The sequence below is a fragment of the Sceloporus occidentalis genome, unplaced genomic scaffold (assembly GCF_023333645.1).
Source record: "Sceloporus occidentalis isolate IW3139 unplaced genomic scaffold, rSceOcc1.0.p SCAF_37, whole genome shotgun sequence".
Taxonomy (NCBI): Eukaryota; Metazoa; Chordata; class Lepidosauria; order Squamata; family Phrynosomatidae; genus Sceloporus; species Sceloporus occidentalis.
This window is the reverse complement of record NW_028317017.1, coordinates 4249252-4263875: the sequence shown is the minus strand read 5'-3', so window position 1 is coordinate 4263875 and position 14624 is coordinate 4249252. Positions and strand designations below refer to the sequence as shown.

The 14624-nt window shown below is 39.1% G+C and overlaps 2 protein-coding genes across 2 annotated transcripts in view; both read right to left on the bottom strand.

Annotated features, from left to right (window-relative positions):
• The window catches only part of LOC149297756 (myotubularin-related protein 10-B-like), a 32207-nt gene extending 24161 nt beyond the window's left edge, over positions 1 to 8046 (bottom strand). Inside the window, exons 1-2 of the mRNA XM_089488206.1 lie at positions 7990 to 8046; positions 7265 to 7325 (exon numbers count right to left, since the gene is read on the bottom strand). Of these exons, the coding sequence (XP_089344332.1) occupies positions 7265 to 7325; positions 7990 to 8046 (118 nt within the window). The remainder of the gene's footprint in view (positions 1 to 7264; positions 7326 to 7989) is intronic.
• Positions 8047 to 12233: 4187 nt separating this feature from the next.
• LOC149297755 (transient receptor potential cation channel subfamily M member 1-like) overlaps positions 12234 to 14624 on the bottom strand; it is a 52229-nt gene continuing 49838 nt past the window's right edge. The window contains exons 26-28 of the mRNA XM_089488341.1: positions 14234 to 14436; positions 13982 to 14114; positions 12234 to 13530 (exon numbers count right to left, since the gene is read on the bottom strand). Of these exons, the coding sequence (XP_089344467.1) occupies positions 12234 to 13530; positions 13982 to 14114; positions 14234 to 14436 (1633 nt within the window). The remainder of the gene's footprint in view (positions 13531 to 13981; positions 14115 to 14233; positions 14437 to 14624) is intronic.

Sequence of the window (14624 nt, the reverse complement as noted above, 5' to 3'; positions counted from 1 at the left end):
GGTAAATGTTGCAGAGAATTACACAACTACAGAAGAGTTAATTATTTAACCATGTTCACATCGCTGACCTTCCCAGCTACACTGAAATAGAATGAGAGGCCAGAAAGGAGCATGATATAACAGTTTCCTACTCTTAATGGCAAACACGTGTTTTATATGTTACAAGTCTTTCGGAATAAATGAACATGTGTTATCGGGAATAGAATACATCATATTACCTGCGACTATAACCATGAGGCACCCTACAATATTCATTTGAGTGCACTTTGTATGGGTAGAAAGTTCTCTGCCAACCCCCTCTTCTCTTAGTGTTGAGACTTTAGGGTGCCTTCTTCAGTCTGCGCACAGTAATTCAGGCTACTATGCAGTGCTAGGCACAGTGCTGGCCATTTTGGCCCTGTTCCATAGCTTAAGGTAAAATTGCCTTCACAATATGGGTCTTCTTTCAAGAAAGACCAAGATTGTCTTTTTTAACGAACAGTGTCATATACAGAATGTCATTATTTTACCTGTGTATTTTATGGGCCAACTAAGCCCCTCTTTTTAACAGAATCAATCCTTTAAACAAATCAATATCTTTGAGATGGCTCTGCAAATGGCGGTCAACACCTGAGCCTCTGAAGCAAGAAAGAAAAGAAGGCCCGCATTGCGCAGCCTTTTATTGCCTCATTTAGGTTATCTTTTTAGTGGGACACTCTCTACATCAACCCAGATCCAGGGTATAAGGGAAAGGATGCTTTAAGAAAATGTTGCCCTGATAAATATCACTTTCACGGACCAGCACATTTAGAAGTACAACCTATTAGTAAGTGTGATACGTCCATCCACATAAGAGAATAAGTTACTTTATTAAGCCAGCCTCACCAAAGAAGAATGCTTGTAAAAGTGCATTCTTTAAATACATTTTTTTTTTTTAAAAAACACCTTAAGGAGAATGTTGTAGCTCCTTGCCTACTCCGTGGTCTAACAATTATTGCCTCCTGATTGGCTGCTTGACGCAGCCAATCGTTAACAAGAAAGAGTTCCTTTTGAAATCAATGACAGATAGTGCTGAGTGTGCACACAAAGGGTCTCAGTAGACCCTCTCCTCCCCTGACATTTTGTGAGCCACCACTGGAGCCGACTGGCAGTAAGAAAACCACGTGTCAGAAGATGTGTTCATTCAAACAAATCTCCTTCTCAGTAACTAGCTCAGAGGAGAGAAGAACGACAAGTGCTTTTAGGGCGATTGTGGAAAATTTAAAGGGACCTCTCAGCTATCGTTTGCATTAAAGTGCCAAGAGCTTATAACAAGATTAACCGACCTGTAGCTCTCCAACTGATGTTTGGCGTTAAACATCTCATACAGCTACCGTCTTACCTATAATGTATCCGTGTGTCGTTTACACACATAATTTCACTTCCTTAAATAAAAAGTACCCTTTTCTAACTATATCTTTTTTTCAAAACCACCATGTTTGCCCAGGAAGCAAATCATTTACACATACTTGTATTTGTTTTCAGATACTTGCTAAACTGGGAGAAGGGCAAACATGTGCAGGCCACAGTGCGCAGCCACAGCCCTCCACCCTCTCCATGAAACAGGCATAGCTTTGGAATAAATTAGGTGGTGTTATTTGTAGCTCTACAGTTCAAAACTCTTCTGCCAAACCTCTACTGTCTATATTAAAGTAAGACGTTTTGTGTACAAGCCTGTACATTGTTTTCTGCACTTTGTGTGTTCCACCAAGACATTTCTTGGGGCCGGGAGCGCAAGGAACAGCATGTTACCTAAATAGCTGCAGGCGAAATAAAGTGGAAAGATGTGAGACTCTGCAGAATAACTCAGAGCAACCGTGTTTCCTTATAAAAAGAAATCTTTCCTATGCGGTGAACCTGCGAAGATTTATGCAAACAGAGGAGGGGTGTAAGATTCTTGTGGCCGGGAAGCATAACCTCCTCACTGAAATTCTTAGCCTTTCTTCCACAAAGTTTACGGAACAGTGTCAATATTTTGGTCACACAAGAGCACTTTTTAAACCAGAACGAGGTTTCTAAAATGTTAATCAAAATATTGACACTATTACATAAACTCAGAGGACGTGTAGCGTCCAGACCTCTAGGAAAGCGAAATTTGAAAGAAAGTGTTGGTAGACCCAAACATTCAAAGGTCCCAGATAAGAGAAATATAACCAGTAAGTACAAAACAAATCCACCATTACCAAACAGTAAATCGTCGATGTATCTGGCATATCGTGTTATCCATTTATTCAACCCTGCGTATACGTGTTCCATGGGATAATCCGTTTGAGGTATGACGCATGCTGATAACCCAAAGGAAACCTAGCCAGGTTCCAGGAGAAAAGGACCAGGCTGTTGACCTGGCATGACAGTGTCATCACTACATGTATTGTACCTTATACTCTGTATGGTAACATGACAATGTTTGGTAAGGCTCATTCAACATTCATTTATTTATGTTTACTGGCCGAGTATCAAGTAAAAAAGGAAACAGTCAGTAGGGTGCCACCGATGTGCGTGTTATAATAGATGCAGATGGATATTAAAGTTAATCTATTTTTTATAAGGGAGTGGTATAGTATTTTTATAAATGTACTATTAGCAGCAGTATTTTGTTAACCGTTAATCACTTTTTTTTTTTTACCACGTACCAGTGGGGTTTCCTGGCCCACGCCTAGGGCAGCAGGTCCAGGGGATGACAGCCCCACTGTCACATAATAGGGAGCCAGATCATCACTATGGATGGCTGATGCCGAGTCAGCACAGTCCTATAGTTTCCTTCCACGGCTTCTTTAAAAGTGGCACGCTGAGATATGGAATCATATCCCTACACGCAACAAAAAGGACAACGGCTCAGAGGCATGTGCTGCAACTAAGGCTTAGGCCAGCACCAAAGGTAAATATGCCACCGCCAAGTACCACTTATTTCCGAAATTAAATGCTTTTTTCTTCATGTACCATACCATAAGAGCTATACAATAACCAAACTCACAATGAGTTTAAAGAAGGTAAATTAGTTTGGGTATTTTTTATTCCAGATTACTTCCTCAATTAAAAAATGTGTTTAGATTAAGATGGCTCCAACCTGCGTACACGTAACACATGTTGACTGTGTAATATAGCATCAACTATAGCTAGTCATTGTTTATTTTTGTCTCTCATCCTGCAGGGAAAGCTTCGAGAGAGGGACATGTCTGCTACTTAAAACCGAATGGTTCATTAAAAAAAAATAAAAAAATCAAATACTTGCTTTATGTTCGCAGAGAGGTACACACAGTGATATTTCCTGCATTACTAGATTTTAAAGGTGTGGCAGGCTCGGTATTAACAAATACAACATCTGTAATAGACAAAAGGTGGGAGAGGAGGACTCCAAAAGTTGTCCAGCAAGGATAGAAAATAGAATAGAAAGAAGCACTGAATTAACAGCAGATATGGTACAACTATTAGAAAAATATTGGGCCATTTTGCAAGGTATTAAAAGGCTCATTATTCCATATGTGCTATATATATATATATATACATACACACAAATAATTATACACACACACACAGTCAGTAGAACCTGCTGAGAAAAAGAAGAGACTATGCAGAAGTAGATATTAAATAATGGAAATTATTACCCAGTGTGCCCTCTTTTAGACATCATCCATAGCTATATATTACCTACCTTGGCTTTTCAAATGTCCGTTTTGTCTTAAATAAAATCATATATATTGTAAGTGTTTAGATGGGTTCATCAGCATTAGTCCACATTAAAGGGGTTGTTCCACCTAACTTTACCAGAAATTAAATCTTTAAAATGTAAAATTCTACCAAAATTTAAAATGGTTTTGGGGGCACGATTAATTATCGGGTGATACAAAAGTAACAACTTGCGGCTTTTTTTTCCTCCATAAAAGTAAGCGCAGTGTATGTTTTTACATTAGTGGCACAAACCCCCTACGGACAAGCCTCCTTTCACACTTCAGTCACACTTCATACTTCCTATTAGTTATAACTTTTGTGTAATTTCAGTTTTGTCTTGCACTTCTTTTTCATAAAAAGCTTGTATTGTTCACGTACATCGGAACGAATGTTATCCGTAATAAATGTGTAGAGGATTTCCGTCCAGCCTAGTTGTGCATTTTATTTGGGTTGGGTGAGAAGAGAAGGTTTGAGGGCATGTTTATAGAAAATGATACACTTTAAGAACATGTACTCAAGTGTATCCATAAAATTATAGCCTTCTGGTAGCTATATATAAACACTGCTTCCTAAAACTGCTCTAAGGGGATGTTGCGATGGTCACCATGTTATTAAACATCATCTGAACTGCATCCTTGGAAACTAAAACCACCAAACCCCAATCAAAACTATATTGAAGGTATCTGCTTGAAGTTAAAGGGACTCTCAGGCCACCATTGCACCTGTCTCCTTTTCTCCCAGTTGTTGAACCTGTTTTGGGTTTTTTTCTGTGTATGGTTACCACTGATGGTCTGGTGAGAAGGAAGGTGATCCTAGGGCAGCATATTTTATGATAAGCAAGAGAGCAGGAGAAAAGGTCCAAAGGGGACGTGAGACAGGTCTCCCACCACTAGGTGCCAAAAGCTGTAGGAAAAAACAACAAACAACAACAATAATAATAGGCATCCTAATACACTTCCCATTCAAAGCACGAGTGCCTTAAGCATACATCTACTATACTCTTCAAACATGTATCTCCCTTCATGACTCAGCATGGAAAGAGCAAAAATAATAAGATAGGCAGCTGTTATTTGTCAAACATACTAGCATACATTTAAAGTAAAAAAAAACAAAAACAGGCTTTTGTGTTCGCACAAAGACACGCAGGCAAACATCTTTTATTGCTCCATTTGCTTTAAATTTTATGAGTATTCTAATTACTTAGGATTCACAGTCATAAGGCGTTCTCCTAGGGCATAGAAACAAAGTCGGCACGGCAGCCACCTTTCACACCGTTTTATGAAGTTTAGTAATTTCCTCCGGCTGAAGGTTGTTGGACACTTTGATGCTAGTTTGCGTAAGGAAATGGGACTGCGATCGCCATACAAAGCTGGACACTACGTCTGCAGACAGAGATGGGGAAAGGGGTTAATCCTGTAGAATATCCCCATGCATCATTAGGTTTAGTATGTGAAAATTATTATTCTGCTATACACAATGGCCTTTCCTTACAAGGATATAAAAAAAATAGAAAACATAAGTATCAAGAGATGTGGTGTTTACAATAAAATGGAAAGTATAAAATTATACAGAATGGGTTTGTCGTTGGTAGCCAGTTTCCAGGACAGGTATATATTGTTGAACACCGACTTTAATAACTTTTCTTCCTATAGTAGAATATGCACGCTGGCAGCATTACAATGTGTGATGTGTCTCACAATTTGTTGCAAAGGCAGTGTAGACTTTTATAGAAACTATCACTGGAGCGCCACGTAATCCATATGGTAACATTTCCTCTACACTTCATCCTACTGATAAAATACATGTCGCTGCCTTTCTAAATAGATATCCTTCTTCAGTACTGGACTAATAATTGTGTCTTATAAACAGATTTTAGTGAAGTCTAAACCTCCTGTCCACCTTAAGTAACACAAAGATCTGTTCCAGACACAACGTTCAGAGACCTGTCAACATTCTCAATAGCTCAAGGGGAGGAACACAACATATGTGCAGGATACGTTCAAGAACATTTTATTATTTTTATCTTTTTGAAGCCGCAGAAAATGTTTGTTCTTAGGGAAGTCAGAGTAACGCAGGGAATTGGTCATACTCCAATCTGATGAATGTTTCGTCCAAGTGGTTAATGTAAATTCAAACTCGGTGATAAAATGATCCAGGAGGACTGGAAAAGATGCCAAGTGAGTTGATCTATAAAGCATTGTGGGTCCAACCAGCATGAAGTTTTATTTACCGAATTTCCCCATGTATAAGACGCACCTTCATTTTGGGGCCCGGAAATTGAAAAAAAATGTATTACATAGTTCCTCATCCTCATCACTCCCATCCATTAACTGCCCCTAAATTAACCCTGAACACCCCATTAACCATAACTGCCCCTAAATTAACGGGGCGGGGCCAATCGTCAGTGTGCAGGGAGGGAGTGGGAAGTAGTAACTGCAATCTACAACCACTGTATAAGACGCACCTAGTTTTTAGACCCCCAATTTAAAAAAAAAAAAAAAAAGTGCGTCTTATACATGGGGAAATACAGTATGTTGTAGAATAACAGAAAACCATAACTACAAGCAACACTTCATCACATGGGCCACATAAAATATACATCTAGCACACCTTCTGTGGCTGACACCAAAAAGACGGGTTACACCTGGAACCAGCTAGAGGGAATAGCCCAGGACGGAGGACTCTGGAGATCTTTAATTGGCGGCCCATACCCTGGTAGGGGTAATGGACATAAGTAAGTACACATCAGACTTTATCCACTAAATGGAGTTTTCAGAGTTATTTGCAGGGGTGTTTCGGCTGCAAATCTTCACTAAGCAAATTATGATGAGGCCAGCATTGGCAAGTTTATCCTTCCAGAAGGGTTGGATTCTGCCGTGCACACTGCATAGTTTAGTTAGTGTGATGGCTTCAAAGAATTTTCTCCACTTTAATGATGCATTATTCAGGATGAGCACCACTCTTTATGCAGGAGCAGCTCATTGGGATTGGATGCATTTAACGCGCAACAAAGTTGGTCATTTAAAATCTCCGCATATTGTACCCATGAATGTCCTCAATATAGTCACATAAAAAGTTACAGCCAAACACACCGATGCTATAAAAATACCTAAATCACAGCTACATCGTATCCTGATGTATTAAATCAGTCCTTCTAGTTCAACTTCTCCATTGCATTCCTAGCTGCCAAGATCCAGATGTAGCCTCGGACAGGATTTTGACAGCCTGGATGTACACAACGTTCTGTGTCATTCCAAAACACAGTTTAGTCCAACAAAAGCTGAAGGTCCCCAGGATACAAAACACAAACAGGTAATAAAGCGGATGCTGCATTTTTGCAGGACATTCCAAGAGCATCACTGAAAGCCGATACCATCAGTGAAGAACACAGATCTGCCATTAACCACAAGCCAGTTATTAGTCAACATTCACTAAGGTTTTCAACTTAAAATAAGATTTCCCTCCAACACGCAGCTTTAGAACTGGACGTGGAAAACACAAGGCGAGGAATCTGTTTTCATCATCTGACAGCATACTCTGTTAAAACATTTACACAAATTCCATTTCCATGACTTACCTGGCAGCAGAACAGCCTTCAACTTTTTAATCTTGGTTTCTGGGCTTAATTTGTCTTCATGCTGAAAGATATAGTCATAGTTTTAAAGTGTGATATTTACACTCTGTGTGTAATATATATATATATATATATATATATATATATATATATATATATATATATACACACACACATATATATATATGCATATGTGTACACACACTACCATTCAAAAGTTTGGGGCTACTTAGAAATGTTAATTTTTAAAGAAAAGCTAATTTTGACCATTTAAATAACATGAAATGGATCAGAAATAAAGCGTAGTCAATGGGTATTGTAGCTGGAAACAGATTATTTTTAATGGAATATCTTCATAGGCATACAGAGGCCCTTTATCACTCCCATCATTCCTGTGTTCCAATGGCTCATTGTGTTCACTAACCAAGTTTATGTTTAAAAGGCTAATTGTTACTACAAAGTATACAACCGATACTGCAAGGTTCTAATATGTGCATGTGTACATATATATATATATATAATGAATATATCACTGCTACAATATGTTACATCTTTGCAAACAAAGCAGTGGAACAGAAGTCTCAGGCCTCCACTCTCTATAATATAGTACAACACAATCACTATAGTGCATCAGAGGGCTTGCCACTAACCCCGAAGCAGCTGATCACCGCCGATCGAATGGTTCTCCACCTGATCAATCAGATCACACATATAAGCGCATCGCTTACCTGGGGTGGCAGGAGGTAGGATTTAAATGAAGGTTTAGACGACTTCAGGGAAAACATTGTGGATCCGCAAGCAACAGTGTCTGCTTAATGGGGATTTAAACCTGTGCCTCGCTGAGGCAGGAAGCAGCTCCCTTCAGTGATCCACTGGATCCCAGTGCCGCCTGCGCAAGTTCATTTGTCCTCCACGCCGGGGATCCCGTGGCTCGTGTTGTTTCCCAGGCCAGACATTTTCCCCCGTGGCTCCCGTGCGTCTCACTCCCACACGCACTTTGTATTTGCTTTCTCACTGATTTCCTGTGAGTCTGTCCCTTTCTTTTCACAGGCTGCGCACATGTGCAGAACTCAGGGGGCTAGCAGCGCCCTCTGGTGTCCTTGGAATGTATTGCAGTTTTTCTTCAAGATCTTTTATTGTTTTATTTATGGTTTTCTCTAAAAATAGGAAGCAGTGGAAGAATTATAAACTGTATGTGGTAGAATTAAAAGGAATACACATTATGTATTCATAATAAAATAAATATGATCGAAACATAAATGAGTGAGATATATAAATCTTTTTAGCACAGTCAATTTCACAGTTTTTTTAAGGGCCGTATACGTTAAAATAAGATGGCTGGTGCTTATTTTAAATGGTGTTGACGGCAATAAATGAATTTAAAATATCAGTGTTTTTTATGAAATATTAGTTGCACTTAGAAATAAAGCATAGCTCCCAAGTGTCCCTCTTTTCTAGGAGGTCAGAATTTTTACTGCGTATGAGGATATTGCAGTGTTCTACAGACAATAATGTAGTGGTACGCTGCCATTTAAACAGATTAATTTGCCACTCAAGTCTTAATTATGGGCCTTGGTTCATGCCCCCCAGCTGTCCTGATTTTGGCGGGGCAGTCCCAATTGCGGGTCTCTGTCCCGCTTATCCCTACCTTTGTCCCACTTCTCAGGTGTAGCTGCGGGGGGTGGTAGTTGAGCCTCATGGGAAATCGACGTGTTCTTTATTTTTAATATGCATGACTGTGCTGACAAAAATGTAGCGTGTTTTAAGAAGCGATGCAAGCGTGGCATTGTAAAGTGCAATTGTATTGATGAGTTCCGCGAGAGCGATTAAAAAAAAAAAGTGCCCTTCTTTCACATTTTGAAATGTTGGGAGGTATGTTGGTTAGAGTTGGAGCTGTCTTCTAGTTGTCAAATCCATCTGCAAGCCATGGCCCAGTCATTCAGTGTCAAGCTCATTTGACAAACATGGCATGATGGCAAATGTTAGCTTACCTGTCCCTTCAATATGTGAAGTGTCTTTCCCAAATTGTCATTGTAGACAATTACATGTTATTTCTGTTCTACTTCACTACTAAGTGCATCTCAGGTATTCACGCCCATACCCATTGTCATGCCACGGCATGAGTAACTGGAGCTTGGCACTGAATGGGTTAAGGCATTTGACTGATGCTAAGTCCAGTAACATTTGTTCACACCTTTCCTTTTGGAGCCAGAACCCAAAATAAAACTTGATTACCCCATGCTGGGTATTGTCACCTTGGACCGGAAGGGATTCCTGTGGAAGAGTGAAAGGCCAGACATCCTGGCAACATCTCCCTGGGGTGTGGAGACAGGGTATCAATAGACACAGGGTAAAATTATTAAATGTATAATGTCCAAAATATGATGGGTACATAACTTTTGGGCCCCATCGTACATTGCATCCTTATGCCTGCGACGTGCTGGTTTCAGGGAGACCAAACACGCCATGCAGGCATGACCATAACAAGTGTTATGCGAACGTGTCGCGGTGCCAACTGATACAGGTGTGGAGTTTGGTATGAAAATGATCACTAGGACCAGAGAATTATGATGATCCTGGTGTCATAATTATGCCAAGCTCAGCCAGCGTCATATTACATATTTTGTGATCCCAGACCGAAGATGAGAAGATATAACCCCGCCTTCAGAAGGTCATAGTTCTGAACCCCCTACTCCCATCCCCTTGCTCAGGTAACAGGAAAAGGGCGGTCTTGGGGGTAACAACACTGTGACCCATTTTATACTCAGATTAAACATTTTTAATCAGTTCTGTCTTTGTTCTCTAATCGAATTCAGCCTGGAGATAGCCTTTTGTATACATATAAATACGTCACGTTACTAAGCGGTTAACTATATAGATATCAGTTTGGGGATTGTGTAGTTATCGCGGTCTGATTGTTTTTGGGTAACCTAAGACGCCCGGTTTTAAAGTTCTTGGTGGTGGCAGCGTGGTTTACACTGGGAGTTTTGGGGTGACTGGTTGGGGTTGGTGGTGGTTGCTTGGTGCCCTGCGGGGAAAGTGACCAAACGTGCCGGAAGTCTGGTTGGCATTTAACCCTTGGTACACCCATACTCCCACGTCGCGGCTCGGCCGATAGCCCTGCCCGTGACACCCATAGTCTATTTTTACAAAATGTTGTATTTTTCTTGCATAGACACTAGACCTCTCTATATACACATTTTATAGGCGTATCACAATGCCGTTGTATGAGTCTCTGCTCTTGGGTGAAAAGTTTCTCAGTTCATACTTTGATCCATCTAGACTTGTAGACTGTGCCAGCACTGACTGCCTCTCCTATTTATTGGTTTTGCTTTCGGACTGCTTTCTGGTACTATGAATTTGAATTTCTCCAACGGAAAACTTCGTAACCCAACCACTGGGCCTACATGAGTGCAATTTGTAATCTCAAATATCAACTTCTATAATGTGTAAATTGGAAAAATTGGGCCACTTTACCTTGGGAGCAAGTCAAAAAATCAGATTACATTACAAATTAGAATGGAGAGAGATCCAAAATTATTTTGTATCTGGGACAAGTGGGCAAAAAAGTAGACCATTCTTTACAATTAGGCCCTGAGCCATAAAGTGAAAATGCTGCAAGATTCCTCCCTTCCTCTTTTCTTTTCTCTTCCTTTCCCTCCCTAGTCAGCACCTTTTCTATATTGTATTTGTCTTATATATATGCGGTATGTATATCCAATTTGGTCATGTTATATGGTTATGGAATTTATGCATATATTTGTCTTCATTATTTTTTTGTTTTCATTTATACATGGTAAAATAAATAAAGAATATTTAAATTTAAAAAAAAAAAACAACAATAAAACATATTTTCTTGAGAAAACTGTCCACGAAGAGGAACGACCAAGAAAAGTTATTTGAACAGGCAATCATTTTATTGACCTGAAAATTGTTCAAATACAGTATACTTATTACAGGGTTAAACATTTTGCCATGTGGTTGGTGCATCAAAACAATCAAAAATCAAAAAGTAATTTTTCAGTGGAATGTACTCTTAGACCTAAAGGCATCTTTCATTACCATAACAGCATCTTTTGGCCAAACAGTACGGTTTGAGGTTCCCAAAACATTATACAATATTAACAGCATCAAATTTATGAACAGAGATTTCAAACACAGAAATTATAAATTTAAACAAATACATGAAGACTTTTCTTTTTCTTTTCAGTTGTCATTTGTTATTATTTTGATGCCATCATGATGCAAATATTGTACTTTGTGATGTCAAATTTTATACAATAACGTGTTGTATTTTCATTATCATATATGCCAACTCACTGAAAGCACATTGGTCATCCTACCTAAATGATTAAGGCAGTGTTTTCTTGTCTACGACCGACACTTCTTTTGTCAAGTAACTTTGCGAAGTCAGTTGCATGCCTATTTAGATCATGAAGGGGAAAGAAACCAAAATCTATTATTTTACTGCTAGGGTAATCCAGTTTTGTAATTATTCTGGAGATTTGAAGTGCCATATGCTTCTCTTGTGATTTAATTACATAATCAGGTCTTTAAAAGGAAGCAGCCACAAACATATATCTGGAAAAGGGTATATGATGCATAGAGTCTGACATTTTGTTAGCACAGATGTATATGTGGCAGAGCAGACATTTTGACGTCCCACTCCCTTTAAGTGTGTGGGCTCAGCGTGTGCTGTTACTGGTGCATGCACACAGGTGCATCATCATGATTGTTAATAGTGATCAATTATGCCACATGTATAAAATGCCAGAATGCATGGGATTCAAGGTGCATCGAAGGCTGTTCAACCTCCTTGATGCAAATTTATATTTGGTAGCATACCATACATATAACTGTACTGTGCGGGAAAATAATGTGTGGGAAATGAAAAACAATATGGTGGTTTAATTCAGTATTCTTTATTACCCCTATATATATTATTGATAGTGGTAAGAAATGTATTTTCCTATTAACACTCTGTTTCTGTGGAGGCATTTTCTTGTTTATTTTTTGTGTCCTCTACTGCACTTCCACATGCCACTACAATGTTCATTACGCTACTTGCGTGGCCCGGTCTCTCCAATTTATCCATTATGGAACGAGATTTTTTTGAATGACTATGTAAACTCTTTGATCTTGGAGATGCAAATCCATAAGTCCTATCGGGTTTCACAGAAAGCAGATTTTCCGTGTCTGTCCTTTCCGTGAAAGGTGAACATGGGTAAGAGGCACTGTTTCCTATTTCTCCAACGTCACTATCATCTTCTGTGTCTGTTAACAAAGGCTTCAGTTCACCTTGGAGCTCGGCGTCCGATACCACATTTGAAAACTCTGGACTCTGCTTATGAGAAACATCTGCTTGATAATTCTGCAGACTTGTCCAGTCTTCCATTGCAGTGGGACTCATCTGATCCATGATTGTGCTATATTCTGCTGTCCAGTTGTTGACCCCACCAACCAGTTTTCCACCTTGCGTAAATATAAAACTTCTAGATTTAGTCATGGTTGTTTGACAAGTATTAAATGATTCACCTGGGTAATATCTCATAGCTTTAGACTTTTCCAAAGGGAAAGATATTGTAGCTTCCAACTTTGTCCTTTCCACTGTTAAATGGGAGTTGTTAAATCCAGTGCTACTAGTAGTCATTCCTGCTACCGATTGCCCATTCATAATCACATCCGTCTGCTTTAAATTATCGCAGTTTACGCATTCATTGTTTATATGCTGCTTATTACCATCTGGAGTCCAAATATCCATGCAAGAGATAGGTCTAGTAGCCCGAGAAACAATCCCCAAGGTTACTTTATTGATGTCCTTTGTTGCAACAGCATTAGAGCTCGAAGCATAACGAAGACTTGCCTGCCGAGGAACCAGCTGTGTCCTCTGGTCTTCTTCACCTTTGTCAGTCTTCATGCCAAAGGAATAGGCTTTTCTCCGTATCCCCAAAGCTGGTGAAATGGAGCCTGTGCTGTCATCACACGTTAGTTCATCTGCTTCCACATGATATTTGTATATACTGTTACCATCAGAGCTGTTTATACTGCCTTGTCTGAGAAGGTAGGCCGCATCACAGTCAGAAGAAGCACGTGAACGCACATGGATCAGCTCAGATTTGTCAATCCCCACGAGTTTTTCCAGAGCATTCACCATTCTACCTGACAATTCTTCCAGTTGAGAAAGCCGAAGGTCTACAGTCTGTAGAGAGGCTTTCATAAAATGCTCCCTCTCGTTGACTTCTTCCAGTCTCATGGACATATTCTCAACTCTGTAAAATGAAATATATGATACAATACTATGAATGAAGAGAGCAGGGTAAGAAATCACTGTTGCATTGTCTAATGATAGACCACAAAATAATACCTATGTTTCAAAATAATCCACTATGAAAAAATCATATTTAAATTTTATACTACATAAAAGGCAAATGTATGTGTTATATTTTCTATATTTATACCTTTTAACGCTATTGAATTCTTGCATGTCAATAGAGCACTTCCATCATATTAAGTCATTTGAAACATAAGATGAACTAGATCTTAATAGCGATGAAGTGAGGAGGACTAAGACATAAACACTACAAATGAAACAATAGCCTTTCAATAATATTGAAGTAACAAAGACAGGGGTAATAACAGCCATGATTATATATTCAATATATTCAATGATAATTCAATTATAATAATAATAATTATTATTATTTCATCAAATCTGTGTACCTTTCAGAAGTAACCCGAATCCGTTCATCGTTGGAAGACTGCTGTTCATCTTCTTTCTCTTGGAAATACTCCTCCACACATTGTTCTTCAAACTCGTACAATTTCTTCAGCTCTTCATCATTTAGGAATAGCTCTGTGTAAAATTGCAAAGTATTTATATTTAAGACACTTACCAAAAGCTCCTGTGGATCTCTTAAAAACATGACTCTTTGGTTAGCTACCTAATTAGCTCTTCTACCAAAAATCACTTACTCAGCCCTCTGTCACGTTCATCCAGTTCCCCTTCCTGGATCTTCTTGCAGCGACAACAAATGCGCTTCAGAAAAATGTAGAGGTGGCTGAAGATTATCATAGGTGGGGGCAAAACAGGCCGATCATGAAAAGTCATAATGAGCTGATAGCGCTGGAACTTCCACACCTGGTTTGAAATTGACTTTACTTCAAAAAATGTGTTGCTGTTAGAGAGAAATATATTGACACAGGAAAAATGATCAGTCATAGTATAAAAATGTATGGACTCATGTATTATACATTACATGCAATATATATATACTGTATTTCTATCATTAACTTCTCTAGCTGTCCAACCTGCACCTTTTAGGGCAGATATGCTTTTATGTCCCTTGAATGCTTGGTTCCCCAA